The 23,084-nt window shown below is 39.4% G+C and overlaps 2 protein-coding genes across 5 annotated transcripts; both read right to left on the bottom strand.

Annotated features, from left to right (window-relative positions):
* Positions 1 to 1,391: 1,391 nt before the first annotated feature.
* LOC112294595 (AP-1 complex subunit gamma-2) lies at positions 1,392 to 8,875 on the bottom strand. The gene is made up of 18 exons (XM_024545233.3): positions 8,734 to 8,875; positions 7,603 to 7,905; positions 7,225 to 7,366; positions 6,786 to 6,959; positions 6,438 to 6,614; positions 6,181 to 6,335; positions 5,843 to 5,933; positions 5,403 to 5,566; positions 5,182 to 5,236; positions 4,689 to 4,811; positions 4,487 to 4,582; positions 4,081 to 4,208; positions 3,723 to 3,827; positions 3,117 to 3,412; positions 2,663 to 2,926; positions 2,339 to 2,499; positions 1,936 to 2,040; positions 1,392 to 1,814 (listed from the first exon to the last, which is right to left on the bottom strand). The coding sequence occupies exons 1-18, from the start codon at positions 8,748 to 8,750 to the stop codon at positions 1,719 to 1,721; spliced, it is 2,652 nt and encodes an 883-aa protein (XP_024401001.1). The 5' UTR covers positions 8,751 to 8,875; the 3' UTR covers positions 1,392 to 1,718.
* A 1,855-nt stretch (positions 8,876 to 10,730) lies between these two features.
* Positions 10,731 to 22,499, bottom strand: LOC112294649 (DNA-directed RNA polymerase III subunit 1). Of its 4 annotated transcripts, none has more exons than XM_024545344.3 (29): positions 22,290 to 22,499; positions 21,476 to 21,684; positions 21,214 to 21,346; positions 20,884 to 21,033; positions 20,429 to 20,588; positions 20,063 to 20,265; positions 19,753 to 19,865; positions 19,346 to 19,445; positions 18,750 to 18,968; positions 18,470 to 18,618; positions 18,190 to 18,331; positions 17,905 to 18,045; positions 17,585 to 17,773; positions 17,200 to 17,401; positions 16,751 to 16,844; positions 16,307 to 16,541; positions 15,993 to 16,184; positions 15,758 to 15,856; positions 15,386 to 15,589; positions 14,726 to 14,995; positions 14,322 to 14,621; positions 13,805 to 13,960; positions 13,445 to 13,561; positions 13,179 to 13,246; positions 12,823 to 13,027; positions 12,121 to 12,323; positions 11,874 to 12,015; positions 11,500 to 11,529; positions 10,731 to 10,991 (listed from the first exon to the last, which is right to left on the bottom strand). In XM_024545344.3, exons 2-27 carry the CDS (start codon positions 21,607 to 21,609, stop codon positions 11,964 to 11,966), a joined length of 4,230 nt encoding a protein of 1,409 aa, XP_024401112.1. In that variant the 5' UTR covers positions 21,610 to 21,684; positions 22,290 to 22,499; the 3' UTR covers positions 10,731 to 10,991; positions 11,500 to 11,529; positions 11,874 to 11,963. The 4 variants fall into 4 exon arrangements, with proteins under 4 accessions (XP_024401112.1, XP_024401113.1, XP_090100212.1 ...); XM_024545345.3 differs by lacking the exon at positions 10,731 to 10,991 and adding an exon at positions 11,136 to 11,235; XM_090244086.1 differs by lacking the exon at positions 10,731 to 10,991 and having other exon boundaries at positions 11,136 to 11,529.
* Positions 22,500 to 23,084: the final 585 nt, after the last annotated feature.

Raw genomic sequence — 23,084 nt, 5'->3', positions numbered from 1 at the left:
CAACATACAGTGCTGACTATACAAAGGTGTGCTCCTCCAGAACTGTTTGTTCTGATGACGCGTACCCACTGCCAAGGACTACTCTCGCATAGTGCTAGGAATCTGGCCAGTACTACTCTGCACAGTACTATTTTGGCTGATATCGGGTTCCCTATCAGCAATCCAAAATTTGGTGTGCTAGATGTAAGGTTATCTTCAGTAATGCTCCGTATAACTTCAGCCAGGTCTGCCATTTAGCATGGTTCGATAAGATTCACGCCGGTATGGCCAGAAGGAACCATATTCTTAGTTATTTTGATACGTAAGGTGCAGACAAAAATTGAGCAATCGCAGATGACTATACCGACACTTGGTGCAAAAACAAAAAAAATTGTACAGGTGGGCTGGTTTCTCGCCGCTGGAGATTGTCACGCCACCGAGTAACTTGAAAGGGACCTCGATTTGTACATTGGAATTATTGATGAACACCGTTTCTTTCAAAAAAAAATAAAGAAAAGAAAGGATATATCTTACTCATAAGGAGGAAAAAGATCTTGCAAGATTTGTGGGAAGTGTTAATAGAGTAACATGGCCCACAAAAGATTACCTCTCACCGTGCAAAAACTTCAAAATTAAAACATATTCTACAGAAAACTAACTTTATTTGTAATAAAAAAACAAATTATTAATTCAATCAATACTTTCTTATTGGCCCATTGGGCCATGTTAATATTCTTTGGAGATTTATTGGATGACATATTCCTTGTTCGAGGCCCACAATTGAATAAACTACTAGAATGATTCTTTGAACTCATACATAGAATTGAGAAAGTTCAATTTTGGAAAGAGCAATCAGTTGACCATTAATCAAAATTTATGGGTAGTCTCAGTCAGTTTGAATTGTTTATAAGATAATTCATGGCCAAGTTGCAAGTAGTGGATAGGTGGAGAGATAATGAATTTACTATTGCTGACATTTGTATTGTATGTTCATAATGCCATGGATCACTTAATGACGTAGACAACGACACAATACAATTGATTGTGTACATTGTCAGAAAGAAGAAATGAATCTTAGACTACGTTGGGAAAGACAAGATCGATAAAGCATTAGAAAGAGGACCTACGTCGCCATTAATTCTCCTTAACTGGTAAATCCACTTATTAAGAGTTCGCACGGAAAAGAAAACGAAGACAACTCGGTTATGTTATTAGTTCTACTAAAAGCAAAATCGAGCATCTCCACATGCCAGAAAGTAGTGGATGCGAAAAAGAAAAGCCACGTATAGAGTAGAACACCACAACCACGTTAATCCTGATGCCTCAGGATTTTCAAGGTAACTGAGCGTTTCTGGTCAGAAGCACTCAAAAGGAGTAGATCGCTGGCACTGGGCTTTCATGCCGTTAGCATATGAAGCGAAGTTCTTCCTTATGATTAATCAAAATTGCTTACTGATAACGCCCTACAAAATCTCTAGCTTTCGTAAACAATACAAGAGACTGTGCTTCCACTTTGTATGATCCTGCCAAGAAGCACATGCTCTCACTTCAAATGATTTTCTAACCAAAACCTGTCTACAATGTGCACGTATCTACCGCCCTCTAGGAAGACAATAAGTTGTTGAGAGCCCAGCCCTAGACTCAACATCTCAAAACAACTCCTGCTAGACAAAAACACTTGTCAGCTGGTTCCTAAAACCTAGCGCAACTCTGTGTTATAACCTAGAACTATAAAATTACTACAACCCGGCAGGGAAGTTATTAACTTGCCCTTGCTCTAGTACATTGTTTCCATTTGCCTTGTAGCTCACTCTCAACTTCATGACTAAAGCTTTCTGCAATATCAACACATGTAAGAACGCTGAAGTGAGCAAGCTGGTCGTGAGGAGCACCTAAAATCAAGGTTTACCAACACATGTAAAAAAGGAAGTTGAAAAAGCACTGAACGAATAGTACCTGCCCATGCATATTGTTGGTGAGTCTGATCAATTGTGTGACTGAGTTGGTTGAATTAGCAGGAAGAATTCCACTTGTAGCAGGCTCCAACTGCAATTGCATGAACTGCAGTAAATGGTCCAAAGTGTTACATTAGATTCTTCAAGAAAAATACAATGTAAGATTTAACAAAATTGCTATTTCCACGTGCGACTGGCTTAAACAAAAGGATGGAAACTGACCAGACCCAAAATATTCAAGATGAGTAAGGGATCCCAAAAAAATATAAGCAATAAGAAAAAAATATATATATATATATAGTAATAAGAACATGAACAAGTGGAAGTAAATCGTAGGAAGTGGTATAAAGTATAAGAGACTTAAATCTCAACATCCAATTTCTGATAAGAGCAAAGACAATAACCTTTGGTACTGCTGCCTGAAAGACAAAATCTGTGTAAGGATTTGATGACAAGTTACTGTAGAAGGCCTTGATGATAGTAGTTTTAGGTGAATCTGCAGGTTTCGTGAAGTCGAATGAGATCTTTAGTCCACTTGTTTGCATGGCAACAATGGTCGGAAACCCTGAAAAAGAATCACAATTCGAACAAACTTCATAAGTTGAGAATCAAGACCTCAGGCCACTACCTACATCGGGATTTACAGATGTAAAAAAGAGAGGAGGCGACTCAGGCACACCCAAAAAACAGTTTACTAGGTATAATTTTAACGAGCAAGTTTGACTCACCAGGAGCAGGATCAGGAGAAGGCACTGATGCAAGCATTGCTGTAGATGTAAGATTTGCGAAGGGATCCACAACTGCGGGCGGGCCTTTAGGGGTACCTCCACTGAGAGAGAGGTTACCCAACGGAATATTTCCAAGAGGATCAACATCCAGTAGACCTGCCAGGGGAGCTGCAGCAGTAGATGTAGGAGCAGATGTAGGAGGAGCTGGCCCATCTAGAGAGAGAAGGTCCAACAACATGTCGGCCCCTCCTGCTGAGTGTTTAGCTGTGAAACAATAATATCAAGCTTAGTTTACGAAAACCATGGACTTGGAAGGACTCCAAAAAAAAACAAAATCATAAGAAAGAAACTATTCCCGGCTTCATCGACCAGATTACAGATGCACCTTTAACTGGAATTAGAAATCAAGGATGCACAATTGGATATCGAATTAAAATTGTGTCACGAAGTTTACCTGAAGAAGTAAGAGAATTAGAGCCATCCAAAGGACCATTACCAAGGAGATCCAACAAGGCATTTCCTGAGGAGTTCGATGAAGTGCTTGGCTGCTCATCAGTAAAGCTAAGTAGATCCATAAGGTTGGCAGTAGCAGCAGGTTGTTTTCCAATTCCATTTGGTTGTTTCAAGTGCCCATTAGCATCAGATTCCGATGCTACAGCAGCAGCAGTTTGTTGCCCATCAACGCCCATTTCATTCTTGGCGGAATACGTAGCTTCATCCAAAACAGGCATCCTCTCCAAAAGTGTTGCCCTGAGAATAACATCAAGAACCAAGCAACAATGAGCATGAATACTCAGGACAGATAACCATTGACTAAGCACAACTGATAGAACAATGGATTTCCATAAGTATTGTTCAGTGGCAGTAATCCTGGTTGGATTCTTTGAGAATTCAATCCCATCGAGTAGAGTTATTAAAAAACACAATCTATTGGATGATTTGGTACTGACAACAATCTCAAAGGTGACGTACCTGATGACCCTATCTGAAAGTGTATAATTCTTTCTACAAGCACCATACATGTCAAGAAATGAACAGTAGAATAGGTGATGAAACTAACTTCAATTCACTGTGCTTGGTAAGGATTGACCCGAATTCAATAGCCCGTTGTTGCAACTCCAGTACCAAACTTCCTTTATGTTCTAAAATCAAGTTCTTGATGCGGCTGCAGAAAAACGAACACAAAAGAGCATTAAGACAAATATGATGTCTGCGATAGGAAGAAAGGAAGAAAGAAAAAAAGGAAGTGAAGTAAGAAATAGAGGTAAAAAGAAACGAAAATCAAAAATTTAAAAAGACAAAAAGACAAGAATGAAAAGATGGTCATAGTATGACTTGGAAACTCTCATCAAGACAACAATATCATGAATACGTAAGGCTCATTAATTAATGAATGGTGTCCTATGTCTGTGATTTACTCTGCACAGGTAGGTAAACGAGTTGAGAGTTTCAGAAGCGCCGTAAGTGCAAATGCTACTGTGGTGGGTGTTACTCTCGAGTCTTTTAAGACACTTTCAACAACATCCACAGCGTCTGATTCTGCAACCTGTTGAAGCATGAAATCACAACATGTTTATCCTCGAGAATTACCCCTCAAATTTACAAATCAAAGTCATTCAAAATATGCAGCAGAATAAACATATGAATTTTAGACAAGGTACGATGTAATTATTGCAAACATTACTTACTTCTTTTCCATTTAATACTTAGAAACCTGATGGTATAAAGAACATATGACTGAAAGCACAAATTCGAGCTGAATCCATTTCCCCATATACACATATAGATAAGTGAATCTAAAAGGAATTAAGAAAAAAAACTTACAGTGAGTGGATCTTCGCCTTCCAATTCATTAGCACTGTTAATTAAAAACTCTCCATACTCACCAATACACCAAACAGTGACTTGTCCAAGACTTTCCTGCACTCACAAGAATGAGCGTGGTTACCATTGCCGGATAGAAAGAGGGCAATGCATTGGCATACTCGATTATCATGTCGTTAAAACTTCAGACCAAAAGCAATACCTGCCCATCCCACGCTTGAAATACTCGGTAAAGGGTTCGAACAACATAGCCTTGAAGATCATTTGCATTGCTTATAACGACTACCAAAGACCTGATCACTTCATTGGTAACATATTTCCCAGCCTGTACAAGACATCAAAGACTCATTATTGATACATTGAGCAGTCAGGTATACCCAGACAGGACTGCTCCGTTTGAATTGAGATAAATACTTTGATGTTACAAAAAGTAGCCATAAGCTTGGAAACGTTACGTAACCAGACCCTGTCCCACTTATTATACTCTTCACCCAAGAATGGAACTGGGAGGACGACTTCCAACATCCCAATCCAATCTTACTAAAACCCTTTACTTCCTGCCATCTACCAACAGAGCGACCTCAAAATATTGTGCCTAATTGAAAAACACTCGGAGGTTAACCGAGAAATTCGCAGGGGTCTATGAAGTATACAAAGTCATCACATGCGTCAAATGGAAAACTGCAACTGCATACCTCAACCATGAGCAATATCATCTGATCAATGTACCACTGCTTGTTTGGCGCAAATCTGCAAGACGTATACAAACTTAGTGTCTCTACACAACTTTCACGCCAGCGTGTCTTAAGCAAATTAAACACCACAGACCATATTAAAAGTCAAGCCCCTCACAAAGTTGAACGCAGACAACTGTTGCATGATAACAGAAGTTCCACGAACGTGATAGATGCCCTACTTTTGAACAAGTCCAGCTATCCTTGCAGTGAGGTCTCCCTTAAAGTCAGGATCACTGACTTTCAGATATTCAACCAACTCCTTTGTTAAAACCTTGACGTTGTTTTCATTCACCAAAGCACAGACAAGCTCCAAAGCTCGTCTTCTAATGGAAATATCTGAATCCTGTACAGAATATAGTCAGGTCAATTCTGTACTTTTTATTCCATACTAATAGATGAAATCAATAATCGATCAACATGAACCATGAGCCCAGACACAATCACTGACAGAACAGTGCTTGTAACACTCCTACCCAAATACAGATCCTTAAAACCTGCACTTAGGCACATACTCATTACGGCAGACGGGCGAAGGCACTTAGCAGTGAATAAAAAAAATTAGGGGCGAACACTCGTCGATTAAATCACACCATGATATTAAGAGGGGAGGATTTCATGCCTTCACACATTCAACAATCGTCGTACGATGCCGCTGGACGGCTTGAGTATCGACTGATACGACCTTGACAAGGGTGTTCAATGCTACATATCTGCAACCAATGTTCACAGGGGCAATGCAATTTATTTCACATTCATGACGCAAGACTTAAAAGAGTACATCTATGCAGTTCTGTAAACGCCTCTAAAGCAGAGAAACAACACGTAAAAAGAATCAAATATAAAAATGAATTTTCTGAATGCCACCATATCCTCGAGAGAGAGAGAGAGAGAAACCTTTCTTAAGCATGGCGCCTTAAGAAACCAAAGTGAAGACAGTGACGTCAAAATAAACTATACCTTATATTGTTATCACGATTAGCCAAAAAGCGACCCAAAATGTTGATAGCCAATACGCGAAGGCCTCCAATAGCCTCTACGGCCATGATTGTCTGTACACACTCGTATAAAATAGCGTTGCCCGCATTCTTGTTGCTTTCTGTGTTCGTTGCAACCTACAAGAAAAATTTCCAAAACGTTCGTTACGCTTACAAGACTAGATATAGGAGAGTGGAGGAGGCTGTCGGAGTGCAGATAAAGTCGTGTCGACTACTTACCTGCGCAAGGACATCACTCATTGCATCGCTGACATCGGCATCACCATTCCCAAGTAGGCGCAGCAATCTAAGAAGCCTGATTTGTAAAAAGGGGTCTGTAATTCCACTGACATCATACTCAGGAGCATAACCACTGACAACCAGGTTCTTCAGCACCCGGACCATTGTCGACACATGCTGCACAAACAAAACATAAATTGGAAAACCAATAGTATTAATATTGTAACAATCTTCCGTGAAAGTAACTAAGTATATCTCAGGCACATCAAAGAGAAAAATCCTCGCAGGAAGGAATAAGATCCTGATCGACAAACTAGGTTTGAAAACATGCGACACAGTTGCACACACCTTCCTAAAATGTTCAAGGGCTAGCTCGTTGGATTGACAAAGCTCTGTACAAAGCTTTACTCCTGCTACCAGAACCCCATGATGCTTGTCTGTGAGAAGTCCTGTAGCTGGAACCGTCAAATACTCAACAAGGTCCGGCACCTTCCGAACGATCCTCACGGAACACAACGCTGCCTACAAGACCATACAACCACCACCAAACAAATGAGGACAATAAGCTCACTGCTTCTACACACCTGGAAAGAAGATGATTCCTACTGTCATGCAGATACATGGGTGTAGCAAAGTGATGGCTGCAAGAAGCCTCAAAGCTTTTTAAGACGAAGTAAGCCCGCGCTAATGAAGATATAGAACTCAAATTTATCACAACCGAATTATAAATGTTATTTAGCTCTCCTAATTGAACATAATTATTACGAAAGAATTTAAATTTCTCAACCTTCTTACGAATGTAGGAGTTGTTGCTTTGTAAAAGTTTTTCAACTTCTGGAGCAAGATCCCTAGCCATTTCAGCGGTACAAATATTGCCGAGAGCGCAAAGTCCTAACCCAACAATAAACTGATTGGTGTGGCCCAAGTCACTGCGGCAGAAGCAACAATCACGCGTGAAAATGTCAATCACGCTGACGTACTAATCCAGTGAAAAATACACTACATTGACATGAAAAGCATGAATTAATTCTTCAAGAACCACTGAGGTTTTTCAGGATAGTACAGCAGGCATGAGTTACCAGTTTTTTCATGTACTTAGGGTTATATCTAAACCATAAACTCATCACATTAGCAACTAATAGGACGGAAGATAACAGTGTCATACTTTTTCAAAGAATTGGTAACCAACATCAACACTTCCTGGCGCTCATCAAGCAGTAACATGAGACCCAGGTAACCAATTCTTTTCTCAGGAAAGGAGCCTGCAGCGATCAACTTGATGCATTCCATCTGACCAAAGTGAGTGGGATAGCCCAGCATATGGATGAACATAAGCTTGGCAACGTTGCGGTGTCGATAATCCTGGTCATTATCTTTAAAAGCATTTCGAAGTAAGGCGCACTCTTTTGCAACTACACTTCTCTCCTCAGCTGCAGTTTTACAAGCTCGAATGGACCGTATCATGTCCCTGCAGTGCAACAAACAGACGTCCACAAATATTACTAGAAGTTTCCTTGTAAACTAGAACCTGTTGTCAACGTAGTGTCGCATTCGAACGGACAATTAGTGAATTTGAAGGTTGACCAGCACATCGGATACCACCAAAGCTAGCTACAGATCAACCCAGATACATACCCACTTCGGTGCAATACAACTTTACCCGCCTTGGCTCTGAACTCGGATTAGTTGCAAAGGAGTAGAATTATTTTCGATGAAAAAGCCATGCCCACACATGAGACAAACTCGCAGAGTCTCAAGTAGTAAACACCACATTAAAATTCAGGGTTATTTTTATTAAAAGTGACACCGAAGGTTGAACAACATTCCGTTTTGGGGCCCAATATTCTAATATAGTTTGTCATAGAGTAATACGATAATAATTATTCGTAATGAATATTTTTCTACTAAGATAAAGAGAATAGTAGCTCTCAAAACATATGCACACTTGCTTCCTAAAACACGTATCAATTAATTCAAGTAACACAGCACTCCAACTCGGAATTATTTGAAGGAATGCTCCTGACTGCAACTGCAATTTGCGGATCACGCATCATGGGGCAAAAAAATGGCATTCACCAACGACAAGGTAAAATTTTCCCAGAAGAGTGGACTCTCAAGAGAACAGCTAATCAACACTGGCCTGCTACCGAGACGCCTAAACTGCTAGTAAGGAGAAGTGATCCAGACTGACAAAATCATGGAAGGCAGAGCAAGACATTCTGAAATATCTAGATGCAGGATCATGTCCTAAAGCCACTCGTTGTCAAAACCGAACAGGGATCCAAATTGAACGCACCTCAATCTGCTCCCCATTGTGAAAGAAATCTTCACCCCCAAGCCAACGATCCAAGATCCAAAACTCCCTTAAGGATGCTGCTCCTACGTGAAAACCGACCGTCAACCCTCTTGAAACCTAAAAATTCCAAAATCCCGCCGCGTGTCTCCGTCCATCACCTCTGCCCATCCTCGACACCCCTACATCACGTCCCCCCTACAGAGTCAAACTCATCGTCTCCCCTCCAGATCCAAACTCCACTGCCTCCAAAGCTTTACAGCACGAACACACAACCCTCCGTCGCCCTCGCTATAGCCTTCCTCACTCCTTCAGCATCATCGCAGCAGCATTCACCGCGTAATCAAACCCGAAACCCTAAGGGATGGAATCCGAGGCCACTGGTAATCAAGAACGAGCTGGAAACGACCAACAGCAGAGGGACAACGAGATACACAGCTCAACAGAAGACGATTGCAGTGAGGGAAACGAGGTCGGAGGTGCGGGGGCGAGGAACGTAACCAAGCCCTGCCCTGCAAATGCAAATCAAGCTGCAGCCACGACTATGGCTATGGAGTTCAGGATCGTTGCTTCAGAGCCGAAAGCGTTTGGGAAGGGAGAGATAGCAAGGGCGAGATGCCTGGCACATTGGTAGATATGACTCTCCTGGAGATCTTGATCGAAATGAAGATTCTAGGGCGGGACATTATTGACCGGGTCTGCTGGGTGGACATCCAGGGCCAGGTCTGGTGGATAGACATCCAGGGCCGGGTCTGAACGCCTCGGGGTTTCTATTGCACCCGTCTGAATTGCCCTGAACGATTCCCATCAAGTGCTAATCTATAAATAGCGATAAGTAACTAAATTTATATAAATTAATAAATTTATAAAATAAAATAAAATAATCTTTGGAGCATATTATTCTACTAATTCAAAAATATTATAATAAAAGATTGTTTTTTTACAAATTACAAACTTATATGTGTAAGGAAATGTGTAAGACTATGGATATGATTGTGTATATAAATATATATGTAATAGCATTAGAGTTTGCTGTTGTGCAACAAGGACAATATGTTAAATCAATGGGGTTTTAAAAGCTTTGAGAGAGGTGGAAATCAATTGTTACATAGATATTTTTTTTCAAAACGACATTGTAGCAATAAGACTAAAATAATATAATGTCATGTCTCCTATATGTCATAAATGCACAATACAATTGTAGTGCATGCAATTTTTTGTATTAAAGTTGGATGTTAGGTCTTTTTTCTAAATTATATGTTTATTGAAATGCATAAATGAAGTAGGAATTGTTTAATAATTTTGGTGAAATTTTTAGATGAATTGATAATTGGATGGATACATGGAGAGATGGATAGCACTTTGGATGAATACATATAAACAAACACCATTGCCTTTAATATGGGGTATTGCTAATGCCACCACAATTATTGCTACTACCACTGCAACTTGCCACCTATTCAACATATTTTAAATTTTAAATTGGTTTAAATTTTAAAAATTTTAAAAAGAATATATTTAATTTATTTTAAATTTATTATTAAAAATTTAAAAAGATAATTACAAATCTAATAATAGCATATGTTTATGAAATATTACTTACCTTTATCTATAAAATATTACAATTAGAATGTAAATACATAAAATACAACCAAATAATTTTAAAAATAGTACTTTCTATTTACCATTGACAAAAGGAGTGGGTGATGAGGTGGATGGGGGGTTGTGGTGGCATTAACAAAAACTATGGTGGCATAAGCAATACCATTAATACATAAAATGTATGTGTATATGCACTAGTATGATATGACAAATAATATTATATGAATCTCAATCAATTTATTGGACAATTATTTTAAAAAATATATATCAATTAAAATTTGAGTATTCAACTAAATTCATTGCGGCACAATAACATCGTGAAAAATATTATCCAGCATCAACTGTCATGCATCTCCAGTCAAAGAATTTGAGCTGTGGTTCGTAGTTGAAAACAAGACTGAATGAATAATGCATAGAATCTTTATTCGTGTAGTGAACAGCGTGAGACTAGTTTAGTTTAAAGATTTTTGATTAAGATCAGTCAGGGAAAGGCTTTTGCTGATAGATGACCCCAGTGATTTGCCATTTCAAAAGTAATACTATATTTAACACTACAAATCACAGGTGAGTCAACCAAGAAACTTTCGACTTCCCCAATCCTCTCAAATTTGTTTCGTTGAAACAATTGTATCCACCTTGCTCCATGACGCAACATCAATCTGAAAAGAATGGAACGCATGAAAACAGCCCACCAGGTACAGTTTTATGAGGTACAACAAGATTTCAAAAGTAATGACGGTATTAAGTTAATAGGACATTACCAACGTACAGTATTTCAAACCAATCAACGACGAGTTGTGAAGTAAGGGTTCGAATCTATAACGATTTATTAAATCAGTATCATAAGCTGACTTGTACAGGCCCATTAGATGTAACCTATGTGCCTCACGTCAAGCACAATATCTGGCCAAAACCATGTACCAATGTAGGGAGTAAGTGAATCCTTTCCTTTGGATTTCAAATCTAGAAATTAGTAACAATAATCTACTCCCAGTAGTCATCTATATGCTGAAATATTTCAGGTGTAAGAATACCCTAGTTCAACCTAAAATACTTATCATCACCTCCCCAAATCCACATGTGCAATCTCGTTAAATTTATAAATGAAATGGTCCTATCCTCGCCTAATACTACAGCCGTAATCTGTACACTCAGAAGTTCACTCACCTCCAGTCAATGAGGAACCACTTGTACAACCTGCACATGTGATTACAAAATGTTTCAACTATGAGATCTAGAACTAATATTCCCAGAACGTCATTACGAAAAATTGATACTGCTCATTAAGATAACACCTGAACTAAGGATCACAAATTTTAGCCTTAAACGTTCAAGGTGACATAATTGGTCATATGTTCAGTATACAGGTCAACTGGGCTTTTAAGGATGATAACAACATTCCATTCAGACTGGGTAAGGGCCCACACGATGTACAGAATGATCATAGTCTGATTATATCACTAAACTACAGATAAACAGATCCAACAATAAAACGAATCCTCTCCTCCGTATGACTCTAGACGAAGGGACAAAGAACTTACAAGCATTAATTTGTATGCAGTGCTGTCAAAGCAGATTCAACTGAGAAGATGCTTAGATGCAACAATAAAGATTTCCTTAGATTCAACACGTTATGACAAAAGTGGCGTAGGGCCATAAGACAATTTCGGAAGTTTCTCCACCCTGCACAAACATATGAAGATTGCATGAAGTTAAACGAAAAACTCTGCTTAGTAAATTACAAATTGATACACAGTTGGGTTGAAATAAGACGAGCAGAAAGCTTACTTCTGGCGGATCTTGAAAAGACCAGTTCCTATGGGCATCGGAATTCCCATGATAATACATTCACTAACACCTTCGATCTTATCAACACGCCCGTGAATAGCAGCATCAAACAAGTGGTCAGTGGTCTTCTCGAACGATGCCAGCATAAGCACACTATCTTTCATCTTTGCTATACCAAACCTTGTGATTCCAAGAACTTCACCCTGTGTCAATGACATCAAAGCACATAGTATAAAGGTTTTAGACAAACCAGACATACCACCGATAACTTCTCAAAGAATACTCATACATGCATGCAAAGCTGATTCACAAAGTCATCATGATACAAATGAACTTGTATAACAAAGGGCATAGGAACCAGACATCGTAAACAGTATACACCCAAATCAAGAATTTAATAACGACCCGACGAACTGTTCCGATCAACACCAGGCAGTATACACAACTCAATAAAGACGTGCAATATGAACGCCGAATTAAAAAAGAGGGAGATCTTCACAGACACGAGACGCTACAATTCACGCTATCGGACCAGTGCAGTTATGTGGAGGAAATCCCCCAGGACAGAGCATCACACTAGACACTGCAGAAACATGAGTCTTTAAAACTCTTGGATATTACAATTTTGGGTAAAATGAGAAAATGTACATATAGGTTGAAGTTTGAGTAACAGGAGAGAAATCGAAGAGTAAGATGAATGACCTTGTATGTCATAACGTCGGCAAGTAACATCATATGCCGTGCATCGATGGTCATTCCATGGCTGCCCATAGTATACTGAATTTCATCAATGATAACATTCCTTGCTGCCTCTATTCCCAACGTCTGCTCTGCTTCTATGACATGGTTGCTCTTGGTGAGTTTCCCATTAACTCCAGATATGCCCATAACAGCCTTCAGATTTGTCCTGATCGACGAAAAAAAATCGAATTCAGACTCTCAATGCCTTACTTCCAATTCACTAGAGGAACAATGATGCCCTGAACAAGTTTTTCTGCCACATAGAAACTTCCATAAGCGAGACGAATCAAGTATGTGATACAGACGAAGCTTCTTACCCTTCCACTAGAAGATTGTATACACCTTTTTCTTTGTTGATAACAGCTCGTTCAACAGATGGTATGCCCTATGGATAACCAACAGATTAGCTACAAAAACATTGTTACTACAGTAACAAAACGTGATAATAAGTTGCCCATACACATTCATATGCCTTAAGTAATGAAAACAAGGAAGCTTTTGAAACGAAGGATATCATGAAGTGAGGCAGAAAGAGATATGAGACATTCTCCCTAGAAAAGGGTAAACTCGAACAACATCATACCTTCACAATGACTTTTGGGAGCATATTGCAAAGCGAATGAAGGTAAAAGTACAGCTTGCCCTTGTCCTGATCCGGTGGTATGACAATAAGCTTGTCGCGATCCACAATTCTAATATTCTGCCATTCCAAATGAGGCCATCAATCTTGGATCTCTAAACCCTAAAATCAAATTTATTTAAAACATTTCCTTTCCTATCCACAACCAATGTGCAAGCTGGTCATCAAGTCAAATAATTTAGAAGAAGCTTACTCTATTAGATTACGAAAGAAATTATCCCACTAGACACTTCCCTAATCGCTTTGACACAACACAAAAATAACATAATATAAGCATAATAAATGTGCCCTCGCAGCACTAACCACATGCTTGAGTTTAATTTTAGGAGTTTGGACAATAGCCAGTGCAACAGTGTCAGAATTGATGTCAAGTTGAAGTGCGTCGATTCGTTTCATATCGAGCTTTACTGAAATAATTGCTTGACTAGCCCTCAGCACTGTCTTTATGCTTTTCGCTACCTGCAAGTAGAAATAATGCTCCAGGACATCAGAATAAGCTGATCAATCTCAAATCCTTCCCTGATCAAGCTAAGAAAAACCTAGATCAATGACAACTCCACATTCTTCCACTGGATATGATTATCGAATATTGTGCTCTTGCACAGCAAAGAGTGCACAAAGACTACGAACTATTAAAAGGAAATTAAGGAATAATACACTGCAACACTGTATCGCCACTAAACAGTCACGACAGTGAGAGATATACGTTTAAAACTGACCTAACGACAAAAGAAATTCAAGATAGTTAAGATTCAAAAAACGTCAGATGATATATCAAAAGACCTATGCATCATCAATAAAGCAAAATGTAAGATCAGACCTCTCCAAGCGTAGTTTTTTCAATGCGACCTTTCACAATTCGTGCTGCTTTCTCATCATTCCCGCTCACGAGTACTGCGGTGATAATGGGGGTACTGATGTTCTTCGATGCATTGATGATCTCCTTGATTCGCGGCACTCCAAGTGTAATGTTCATACTTGCCACACCAGCAAAATGAAAAGTTTTTAGAGTCATTTGTGTTCCAGGCTCTCCGATACTCTGCGCTCCAACAGCTCCCACAGCTGCGCCAGGCTCCACACGCTTCATATGATACCTTTTAATACATGTATCCAGAAACACCTGCAACAAACAAATCTTCAGCCATCACACATGAGCTATAAATGAGAAATTAACATACACGTTCAACAAGATAGTGAAAAAAACATAGAAGGCAGATTTATGACCTCCAGCTGCCGGGAGGTAAGCCCAGAAATGTAGGTAGCTGTGCTTTCCAGCAATGTCTGATCAGGACCTCCATTACAGTCAAGAGGCAACCCCAGCTTGGTCCGTGTTGATATGTTATCTTTGATACAAGAGTCCATGAATTTTTTCAATGACGTCTTGAAAGCGCCTACTGTTTCGGAAGTCATATCTGGCTTTGTAAGCCTCTCATTGAATAGCTTTTCAATTTCAGTAGGAGGGAGACCGAGCTGTCCATATGAAGGGCATGTTGCCTAATCCAAAAGATCACAAACAACATAAGGTATCCATGAAGATTAAAAGATAAATAAAACAGGGTGTTCTTCCATTGATCTCTCCATTACATCCTGGAAACCTGACATTTCTAAACAGTACGCTAAACATCAGAAATCCATTTAAAATCAAGTGAACACGTAATAGCATTGGTACCGAAAACAAATTGAATTAAATTAAAATCAACTTAACAAAGTAAAGAAACTAATTAGTTTCAAGTATGACATCAGAAATATAGACTTGCACGATTGATAAGCTACAGCTTTGTCAATACGCTATTTTAAAAGAATTCACGTGCAACCTCGTCACTTTCTAATAACCATCCTCAAAAAAACCAACTGAAAACAATGAAAAGGGGTTCAACGTCGTACCTTAGTTTTCATGAGCATCCGGTCAAGATTGAATGGAGCTCCATCTTTACCCTCCATGTATACGGGATCCATACCGTCATCTCCGTACAAAAGTTGAACTATTCCTCCACTCGAATTTCGTACAGTACCATCATACTGCGCAGATAAATCCTCCAAAGCTTTCATCAAACGACGAGACATGTATCCAGTTTCGGCTGTTTTCACCTGGTCAAGAAAGTTTACGGAAAGTGCAAAGCACCACATTATCAGAAATTAAAGCACAAGATACAACCATCATCTTGATAGATATTTAAGTTGACGAACCGAAAGCACTTGCTACATAAACAAAACATGTTTATGAAAGGAATCAAGTGAGAGCCACCGAAAACGTACTGCGGTATCCACAAGTCCCTCTCGTCCACCCATAGTGTGAAAAAAGAACTCAGTAGCAGAGAGCCCACTGTAAAAGGAGTTCGCAACAAAACCCTTGCCCTGCACTCGCAAGTTATGATCTCAAATTATTACACCATTAAATAAGCATAAAGAATGTCAGTACAATCGAGCAAAATGAGAAGTAAGTCATCTAAAACATCAAATCAAAAAGCCTCGTACAAAATCCACTCTTTACCTGAGGTGTTCGATCATGCCTTGGAAAATGAGGTAACGTCCGATCAATAAATCCATTAGGGGCACGTTTACCTCCAACAGACTGCTGACCGACGCAAGCAACCATCTGGCTGATATTGATGAAAGAACCTTTAGATCCACATTCCGACATGATGAGCGGGCTGTTGCGCCAATGTAACTCATCTTTACACACCTGCAGAATATTACAAAATGGTCTTAATACCACAAAAAACACACGGCACATAAAAAGGCAATGTCGGTCACAAGAAGAACAATAAAATTGAAACCATAACAGAGACGCAAAAGAGGGCCCACATTTCCAGCAGCCTCCCGAATTTTATTCAGCTCTCCTGTGACTGCAGACTCAAGAGTCTGAGCGGCATTACAACCTGGCTGAAGCTCCAATTTCCCTTTCTTATACAACTGAATATGTTGATCACAAGCATTATATCCTTTTGTAATCTGCTTCTCCTTTTCTCGATTCAAACGATCACTAGGGGCCACGTCATCAATACCAATTGAAAACCCATGGTTTCCAATCCACCTCGCACTGCATGTATAGATTGATCCAAATGTTAAGAGCTGAAGATTCACTGATTTATACAAGTCATTGGTTCAGGTAATTAGAGATGAAGTATGTGTGTGTGTGTGTGTGTGTGTGTGAATATGAATAAATATTATTTCAATGTGCAAAACAGTGAGATAAGTCGACTGGAATATATATTCAACGACTAACGCGTGCATAACAGCAAAGCCCACCTGAGTTTTGCTAGCCTATTCATGCAAACCGCAGCTGCTTCATTGCCATAGTCTCTAAGGAGAACAGTGAAAAGGCCATCCTTATTACCATTCCCTGCGAAATGGAAGATGCAATTCTGAAGTCTCAGCTCCTCTAATAATATCAATCATAGAAAAGAATTCCAGGTAGACTAAGTACACACATCGATCGCAAGCAATAAAAAAGATGACAAAGGTTGCAACCCTAATCATTCTGTGCCTACCAACAAGGAACTGACTATGTGTATCATATTTATGGTGTCAATCAATATGAAAATCACAAATACATGCTTATATCAACAGAAAAGATGGATAGCAAACGAAACCTTTAAATACTAACGACACAATTGCAGATAATCTAAAGATCTACTTAGAGATAAACTCTTAAAATTCAAAATGCATGAGTAAACTTAAAGACAAAATGAACAAACCTAATGTAGCCTTGCCAAGTTGCCCACATATCAACTCACTATTCCGAAAATAAACGTAGCCATCAGTAGGACACATGGACCCTTTATTGGCTTTTTTATCGTAATTTTTCTCATACGAAACCAAGTTAACAAACACCCTTGTCTTAGCATTTGGTCGCACGAGAACGCTAAAAAGCTGCTTTCCTGTCCACAACTCCATGGGCTGCACACAGCTGAACGTCAATGCAATGCTCTCTAGATATATCTGAAAAACAATCGCCCTTACATTCTATTTAATACAAATGACATTGATTTAATTCCAATATCGTAAAGAAGAAAAATGTCAGCACCACTTCCCATTCCTTAAATGATGAACTTCGCAAATCAAAGAGCATGGAATTAGTACCTTGATAATGCTTGGAGTTGGAAGGTCAATATTTTCTGCTGCATCCCCCATGTAAACGCATGCCTGTGTAAATGTAGCACGATCGTAGAAAGTGTCCTTCCTTGTGAACAAGTAAGAAGATGTCAAGAAATCCTGTGTTGAAGCAACCAATATCTCGCCATTCTTAGGAGTACACAAATTGTTGGCCACCTGAAGCAAACAAGACTATCAGTACATGAAAAACACGATGTAAGAGAGGCATCAAACCCTCAATGTAGACTTTCTTGACAAGGTCAGCAGACAGCTTTAACAAGACTTAATGTCAAAAAGGAGCAGTGTACCCCCATAAGCATCAGCGCTTCAGTTCGGGCTTCCTCAGTTTGAGGAACATGCAGATTCATTTCATCACCGTCGAAGTCAGCATTATACGGGTTACAAACGGACTCGTTAAATCGAAGCGTACGCCATGGCATAATTCTTGCCTGTAATAAAAGCCGGTGTTAACAGAAATAACAAGGCAGGAAGGACAAAAATACATCCAGTACGATGCAATGTTGATCCATCTAGCAGCATATTTCCAAAGAAGGTTAAAATTATCATGTAATCTAAAAGAATAAGGATCTTACCCTGTGTGACATGATAGACATCCTGTGCAGACTAGGTTGCCGGTTAAAAAGTACAATATCTCCGTCTTCCAGATGCCTTTCTACGATGTCACCGTATTTGAGCTCAGCTGCATATCGTCTTCGATCACCAAACTTCAAGTACCTGTTATGGCCATTTTAAAAAGCATTAAAAAATCAAGCACCTGATAGGTACAAGTTTAAGATAAGAAGTTATACAAATAATGATTTTTGTTAACTTCAAAAACCGATGCAAATATAGAAAGGTTTTGCACAAGCTTACAATTTATTGCCATCGGGAAATATTATGAAGTTGGCTCCAGGATGTTTTGTCATGCCATTAATAATACGCCCTCGTAATTTGTCGATGTTATAACGAGATACCTTCTCTGGATAGGTTAAAAGCTGCGCCATCAGCAATGGGACGGCAACCTGTTTCAGAACATACAAAGACAAGAATTACTCACTTTTCGACACAAATTCAGCATTAAAAGTTCAAGTAAAGTCACACACGATTAAAATGGCGCTGATAACTGAAATGAACAATGGCGATGTCAGCTAACCTCCGTGATTTTCAGATTTGGATCTGGTGAAATAACAGTTCGGCCAGTGAAGTCAACCCTTTTACCAGAGAGATTTCCACGGAACCGACCCTGTTTTCCCTTCAAACGCTGCACAAAACCTCGAGGCTGCTTGCCAGAAGTGGGTTGTTCAGAACGAGGAACTGGTGTTTCACTGTTGATCAATTGTGAGACCTGTGACTGAAGTAGTTCCCAGGTTTCCTGATAAACACAATAATCGCCCAAAATAGGGTTATAAGCATGATTAAGGCATGTAGACAGCCCTCCTCCGTTTTATATGATGACTCGCTCCTGAACCAGTCAATAGATTAAGCAAATATTGTTGACTACACCGCCCACATAAGATAACGGCAAAAAAAATTAAAAGTTGTTCAACCAGTCATCCAGCCATCGTCAGAATAAATTGCATCAGAATATAATTGTGATAGAAGTTTGCTTCAATTATTAATTAAGGAAAGAATGCTGACTCTTAGTGCAAAATGAGAAAGTGTGTACATTTAGATCATAACTACACAGTTCCCAGTGTAAAGGGAAACTAAAACTACACATTCAAATTCAGGTTCAAATTCAAAAATTACCATTGTTTTTTCTGCAGCCAACCCTTGCTCCACACAGGTACGAAGAGAATTGTTGCAGTTCAAGATTCCCAAAAGCCGCACTGTAATGTCATCTTCATTGCTGGTTTCAATAAGTCCAGTAACACAATGATCAACAACCAAGTATGTTACAGCACAGTCCGCAAAGTTGCTCTTTGCTCTATAGATCAAAAGAATCAGCAAAAAGAATACGAAGCTTGAAGAGTGTTCTCATGTTCACTCCATGCTCTTCACTACGTTTTTAAGCAAATGAGAAAGAACACACCAATTGAAAATTTTGAACAAAAATAATCGAAAATCCTCACAAGCCCTGCAATTTATGATTAAGAAGAAGTAAAGAATTGTTTGAGTAACTGCCCGAGCTCCAAGACTATACATGTATAACTCACCTTCCAGCTGCGGATTCCATTTCCACAGAAGGTCGAATGGCCACCGGGGGCACAATCAAATGCGTTACAATTAATTTTTCTGGTCTTTCCGCTAAATCAAGCACCTCGCAATCCTACTCACACCAAACGGATAAATAAACATGTAACACCGTGTGCGTCTTGGTCCTTCACAAACGTATGAGCTCTAAATTCACGAACAATAGAAAAGATGACAACAACAACAACAACAACAACAACAACACTACTACTACTGCTAGTAAGAATAAAAATAAAAACAATAATAACAACACGTGCAGAGAGTTCAGAATACCTGTTCAATCATAGATTCAAACAGCTGAAGCACTCTCATAGGATCAAGGTTATCATAAACGCGATTAATACAATTCTTTAGTTCTGGCTTGCACTTCATAGCATCCTCCAGTGATACAATCATCTCCTCTTTTAGATCTAAAGCCTTGCCATACTTGTCATGAATAAGTTTTACTGGTGGTTGTGCCATTTTCTTCACCACCCCTGGTAACAAAATTAGATATTAATTGCCATCACTCTAATATAGTTACAGCAAAATCTTCCAGCGTCGTTGATCAGAACGGCGCTAAAAGCAGAATGAATACATAAATATAAAACAATGTTTATAATTACGATAATAATATGATACACTGTCAAAAGTTCATACCGTTATAATCTCCACAACGAGTACAAACGCGCACTCGCTTACACCTATCGATGACCTTCTTCAAAACTGCACGCCTCTGCAATACCTCGATCCGCGGATTTCGCATCTTGCGAAGAATCAATTTGCATTCTTCCTCCGGCATCAGAATTCGGGCACATGACTGCAATGATCCCAACCTCTAAAAGAATGAGGATGACTACCATAAAGGTCGGTACTAGATGAGCATGACTACTTCATACGGTAGTAAAACTAGCAACTACTGCAAACTGCGGCAACACTTGAACTGGACTTAATCACAGAACAAGCAGATCACAACCCCTCCAAACTCTTTTAAAAAATAATATAGTAAAAAATTGGACACAATATCGATAAACTGAAAACGTACAGAAAAGGGGCAAGCATCCTAATGCATTACATATCAATGCATCATCAAGAAAAAAACTGAGAGGTAGCACCTTGCAAATGCACTGCAGAATTTGGAGAATGTTTTTAAGATAACCAATGTGAAAAACTGGCATCTCAAGCTTCGTGTGTCCAAAGTGCCCGGGGCAATCGGCCAACTTTCCAAAACAAGTAGAACACTCTCCCTTCTTATTCGTTGTTCCCTGCTCATAACAGGATATTAGTTAACATGTAAACCGTATATAGAAGAATTCAATTGGATAATCATGTATTATAACATAATTCCCATCGTAGTCTGTATCCACAATCCCACTCCATTATACATCTCCAATTGTGTCTTGACAAAATTGTGAGGAAACGTTGTAGTGAAGGAAGACTCGTACCAGCCGAGTGTCGACAACTGAGTATGGAGCTGGATTCCTTTCCGGCATAGTGTAAAGCATTGACTCGTACACGTGTAACTCAGAAGCTTTGACAATATCTTGCTTCGACATTGTCCCAAAACGAATGCTCTCGCTGCAACCACAGAACCAAATTATACCCTACTCGATACTTCGAGAACAACTACGTACCAAAATCTCAAAGATGTTCACAGGAGCCCACGTTCGTACGCAGCAGCAGAAACAACAAACAGAGAAAACTCACATCTTGCGGGGTCCGACATCCTCAATGAAGGGCCGCTTTGAAAAATTGATGGAGGCATGGGCAGGAGCAATTGGCGCCCCCATGGCAGTACCGCCAATCCCAGCGGCACCTCCACCTCCCCCTCCGCGCCCCATCGCTGCAACTTTTACCGCCTCCTACACGTCGTATCCTGTTCTCCTAATTTATCCCCTCCAATTCCCCAGCTCTCCCTGCCATCCAAGACCATAACTTCATGATGACCAACATACCCAGATTAAAATATTTCACTCATCTCGCTATTTGCCACTTGTGACCTTCTGAACAATTGCCATCACCAACCTACTCGAGCATGTGAAGCGACTCATTACACTCAATCCAAGTGCTGTAGTAAGCTCAGGCGCAGGAACGACGACCAGCCCCCTCACTCACAACCACAAGATTTCCTCTACCCATCTTCTGCGTACTAATGCCTAAATTGCCTAAATTAGGGTTTAAGCGAGGAGAAAATGTATTACGATGCCCGGAAACTTCTAGCGGCACCGGCTTATCGCGCATATGCAGATGAAGATGTTCAAAGATTCTGCCCAGTGAGAGGATTAAAAAACGACAATCAACGTAGAAATAATGCCGTGGCATCCAAGTCTCGGGCCATAAAAGTCACTGTAGGGACCCCAAGGTTTTTCTGAAAGAAGCCTAAAATCAGTTGCCGATGCATCTCACAAAGCTCGAAATTCGCGTGAGAACTCCAACGACCGCCATAGTGAGCCTCAGCACACATCTGTCAACAATTTCGTGGTGAAAATGGAAAAACACTCGCGAAAAATGTAGTGCGTACCGTAATGGTTTAAGTTTCCCAAATTACGAGCAATCCGAGGAGGCTGGCAATTTGCTAGCGGTCCGTGGAAGAAGTGCAAAAAAAAAAAAAAAAAAATATATATATTTTTTTAGAATTGCAAGGCACTGTCCGACTGATCCTGATCTGAGCTTCTGGTGCAGAGGACGGACAATGCCTCGTCCCTTGCAAGTCCAAAACCCTACCATGAACAAAATAACAGGAATCTTCTTCTGAGGTTATACTCAGACTTCGTTCTCGACAATCTTCTCATCCACTTCGACGTGCAGCTTCGTCTACCGCGGTTCGTTCATCTGTCCTTCGTACATTCGTCTGTGTATACTTTTCATCCAACTGATAGATTTGGTAATAAAATTTAAAACAAACACATTGAGACATTGATTTGTGGCATTTAAAAAATTAAAAGTAGTTCTGTAATTGATCTGTGTTTCTGAAATTCCCTATTTTCTAGCTAGTTAATTGATATGTTGAAGATTTAGTGGAAGAAGTAACTACTTGTATAGAAGAATAGTTAATTGACTTACATGTGAAACGATTTTTTTTTTTTAATTGTAATTTTGCATAGAAGATAATATCAGATGGTTGATGAGTCATGAAGTACATTGTTTTCATTTTTAATTGCATGGTTGAATGATAGGTTTAGTGTAATAAGATATATCAATTGTACATATATAATTTCTGCTCCTACTCAATTTCATTGTTTGTATAGAATGCATGTTTTCTTTATGCTCCCATCCTAAATTTTGACAATTTATTTAGTTCTTTGTAATAAAATAG

Source organism: Physcomitrium patens, chromosome 17, assembly GCF_059467195.1.
Source record: "Physcomitrium patens ecotype Gransden chromosome 17, ASM5946719v1, whole genome shotgun sequence".
In the NCBI taxonomy this organism is placed as follows: Eukaryota; Viridiplantae; Streptophyta; class Bryopsida; order Funariales; family Funariaceae; genus Physcomitrium; species Physcomitrium patens.
This window is presented reverse-complemented; position numbering and strand designations above follow the sequence as displayed.